The sequence below is a fragment of the Crocodylus porosus genome, unplaced genomic scaffold (assembly GCF_001723895.1).
Source record: "Crocodylus porosus isolate Cpor-Errol unplaced genomic scaffold, CroPor_comp1, whole genome shotgun sequence".
Classification (NCBI taxonomy): Eukaryota; Metazoa; Chordata; order Crocodylia; family Crocodylidae; genus Crocodylus; species Crocodylus porosus.
In genome coordinates this window covers 18,744,427-18,748,534 of record NW_017728915.1, presented here as the reverse complement: position 1 = coordinate 18,748,534, position 4,108 = coordinate 18,744,427, and the positions used below count along the sequence as shown (strand labels likewise).

The 4,108-nt window shown below is 35.3% G+C and overlaps 1 protein-coding gene across 1 annotated transcript in view; it reads right to left on the bottom strand.

The window, feature by feature from the left end:
• Positions 1-218: 218 nt before the first annotated feature.
• The window catches only part of ITFG1 (integrin alpha FG-GAP repeat containing 1), a 200,017-nt gene continuing 196,127 nt past the window's right edge, over positions 219-4,108 (bottom strand). The window contains exon 18 of the mRNA XM_019535776.1: positions 219-1,559. Within this exon, the coding sequence (XP_019391321.1) occupies positions 1,500-1,559 (60 nt within the window). The 3' untranslated portion in view covers positions 219-1,499. The remainder of the gene's footprint in view (positions 1,560-4,108) is intronic.

Here is a 4,108-nt window from a genome sequence, read left to right as displayed (position 1 = left end):
TGTGAAGTGTGACAGAGTAATACAGTTCTAATTATGGGTAAAAGCAGTTTATCTTTGTTTCTGCTTTCTTCTTCTGTTCCTGTATTAACAACGCAATGTTAATGGGTGATAGGAGTATCAGAAGTTTAAATAGGTGACCCAAACAAGTTGCGAGGCAGAAGCCACACCAAGTTGCAGATAAACAATGATCTGATAAAGACAGCACCAGCAATAAAATCTGAGCAACAGATGTGCTTTGATTTAATAAATAACATTTATTTGGAATGCACATTAACATTTTTAAATACACAATAAGTCATGTAAGTGCAAATCATTCTTAAAATAAAAGAACAGCTGTAATATATAAAAGAAAAGCATGATTATTTTCAGAGAATGTGTGTATTACAATTGCTGTAATCTAATTTGGAAGGTGAAAGATTATCAACATTTTAAATACAAAATTGAGCTTCTCTGGAGACATAATCATCATAGCCTTAAGGAATTTGGGGACAGTGAAATAAGGTGACTTTGTAAGTAATTTACATAATGTGAATCACAAGATGTTTCATCCCTTAATTATGAATAATCTTTCTTGTGAAAACGGGCAGGATATAGGGTTTGATCTCAGTTTTTACAAAAAGTTTTCCTTTCACCCCCACTCTCCCTTCCAGAAAGAAATCAAACTCCACTCATGGTCTTGTTGGTTACTTGTTTTCTTAATTAAATTTAAATACAGTCCCATTATGAGTATACATAACTAGGCAAAATGTTGATCAGATCTTTTTTAGGAAGTAGCTCTTAAAAATGCACATTCCCGGTTATGATACGTTTTTATCTAAACTTTTAATTTGTTTAATTTTTCATGTATAGAATTAATACATGTTAAGTGCAGACACCTAATAATTAGTTATTTGGTGAGACTGCCTTTGCAGAGTTGTTTTAATCTTCCGATATATGAATTTTCATGTTACTGTTCCATACAAGGATTAAAACAAAGAAAAAAAATCCCAAACACTTTAGATCAAACACCTCTAGAATATAGTCATAATAACTAATGCAGAATGTGTCATCAGACAATCTGCTTAAGATTCATTTACAAAGAAATGTAATTTACATTGTGGGAAGGTATAAATGGCAAAACCAATTCAAGTGGCACTAAAGAATTTTGCTCATTGAGATACTAAAATTTATTTACACCTGACTGACTCCTTTTCCATCAAATGTTGTACTGGAAGGAGTGGCAGTATGTAAACACTGGAATACATCCTATATGATCCCTTACTAAGAAAAATAAATTTACAGCTTTGTTAAAGAACAAATGTTAATATATACAAACTGTTTACCAAGGGGCCATGTGAAACATTCAAGTCTGATTTTAATGCTTTCCAAATAAATACCAAACAATGCAACATTTACAAACAGCACACAATCCCTAATTCCTCATCTTCTTTTAACAAGCCAAAATTTAGTAGTTTGATTAAGCAAATGAATAGCAGCTTTTTCATTGCTATGGAGGCATGTCACATAGCATCAAAATGGAACCGATGGGCTTCCTGACGTTTCTCTCTGTCATCTGCTTTCTGAAAATAAAGATTCAAAACATTTGATAAGATAAAAGACCAAAAACCTACCCAGCGTTCTGACAGTTAGAAAATTTGTCAAATGTCAAGGAGTCTGATTTTTTAACACTGTTATTCATTTGTCATTCATTTGCCAGATTATTGAGGTTTAATAAAAGCCTCAGTAATTAGTATGTAATAGGTGTCAATTTAGAATACCAATAATCTTCTCTTAATTGGCTACTGTAGGTAATAATCAGTTGTTTTATTATTAATGACTCAATACTTCTGATTGTCTGAAGTAAATGCTTTTCAAAGCCAAAAATGCTTCCTAGTGCACATTTATTCTGCACCGTAAATATGATAAGGTGAATTGGTTCTGAATCAAAAATAAATGGCCCCACTTCCACTGTCCTTTTAAAACTAGATTATCCCTTCAAATCTCTGTTTATTAAAACAAAATTAAGAGAAAATTGTCAAAAGCAATGATAAGGTTGCTACAATAATCAACAGTGTTAAAAACGAGGGCTGAGAAACAGAGTTACATTTTGTGGATTAGTAGAAACAAAGATGGAAATGTGAAGGTTGTGACTTTTTGCCTGCTTGGTTCTTCCTCTCACCCACCTCAAAAGGACATTTTTATGGGCTTGTGGTTAGTTGGACAAATAAGGAAAATATTCAGTTCATCTATACCTGCATGGCCACTAGTTACATGTGGTTATCTTCTATATGCCTTGGTCCCTCTCTCCAATCCTGAAGAGTTTTCCTATATATTTATTTTCAGGATTTACTAGGTATAGCCAGAACTTTGTATCAGAAACCAAGATTAACTTTATGTGGGACAAGGTATGTTTGCCTATAAATACAGTATAATGTCATTTCTAATATATGCATAAGCTGGTCATCTGCCTGACTTGCAAAATGTATTCATGCTTGCTTGCTTGGACTGAGTAATGTTTTTGATGATCAAGTACAATCTTGTTAGTGTTTTTTATCCTCATGCTGTTGGATGGGCATCTCCCTTTGTGCATAAGCTGGTTAACCTATGACAATTTTACTAGGCATACATATATCGACTTCATTTTTCTAATGAAAGCTGGCTTGTGGGAACCATGTTGTCACATGTGCTGCCTCCATTCCAGAGATTTCCTTGTCACAAGCATCATTGGTGTACAATAGGACTCCCTATTGGGTTAATTGTGTTCCACTGGATTTGGCTGTCAGACGTTCAGTATTCTCTGACAGCAGCACAGCTCTCTGTGAAGTTAACAGCATATCTCAGTCTGGCTTTGTGGCAGGGACATACCCTGCCAAGGTTGCAACTCAGTCAAAGAAAAGAAAAAGGGGTAGTGTGACATCCTTTTTCCTACTCAGAAATACATGTCACATTCTATAAAACACTAAGGCCTTCACATAAGAAGCCATTTTCATTCAACTGTATGCATTTTGAAAAGGTTATATTATTTTTATGTATTTCTATATTACATTATTTAATTAGAATAGTTAATTAACTGATTAGAGTAGCACTTTAAAAGTTAACTGATTAGCCATCACAACCTCCTTATCTCATATCACCACACAGATGTGGGAATTTGCCCGAAGGCCCCAGAGCAGGACAAAGGGAGGATTAGAACTAGGAATTCCAGTGTCCTTGCTCGACCTACCAGAGTTTATGAGTCTTAAGATTTACACCTTCTATTGATTATTCCTCAGCATTCTTCAGTTAATCCCTCGCATGATGTGTCAAAGGTAAAAATATCCATAAGTGACACATTGGAACAGGTCATTGGTTTATGGATCCAGATTGCCCCCAAAATGTGACAGAGCAACACATTATCCCTGACTGCTAGATTTATTATTTAGATAACAAAGTTCGATGGCTGATGGCCATGCATAAGATCTATGGTGACGTCAGAGGCAGCTCTTTGTCTATATCAGTGGAGGCGTGAAGGGCTTATTTCAGCTAGTGTGTGAAATAAGGAACCACAATGCTGTTTTTCCCCACAAGGGGATGTATGAATAACTGTATATAGACCCTCTGTTTTCACCACTCTGGGTGTGAGTATCTTGGATATCTATATATAGGAGAGAGAAAAATAGCAGCATCCAGGCAGAGCAATATATTGGCCAGGAGTCTGGTAGCAGCAACAGAACAGTCCAGTGACCTAAAGAAAGTTTAGGAATCAAAGTTTCTTGCATTTTAACCCCAGCCTTGCCATTGATATAATGTATGGCTTTGTTCAAGGCATTCTTTGTGTCCTCTTCTGAGAAACTGGGATAGTAAATACTGACCTACAGTATCTCAAAGTATTCTGAGGTTTAACTAATTCTGAGGCTTAACTTTTTACAGGGCTTCACAAATGTAAAATACTAGGTAACATCAGTAACTCTGTATTGACACATTATTGCTAGTTTAGAGAGATGTAAGATGTCTAAGATCAGAATTCGGTGCTAAAAATCTAAGTGATCCTGTCTCACTTGCATTTACTTAAGCTAAGACCATATGTACTGGGTGCCCATCACTTAAATGAAATGCACTATACAACCCTGAAAAATTACTGGGGGGGTGG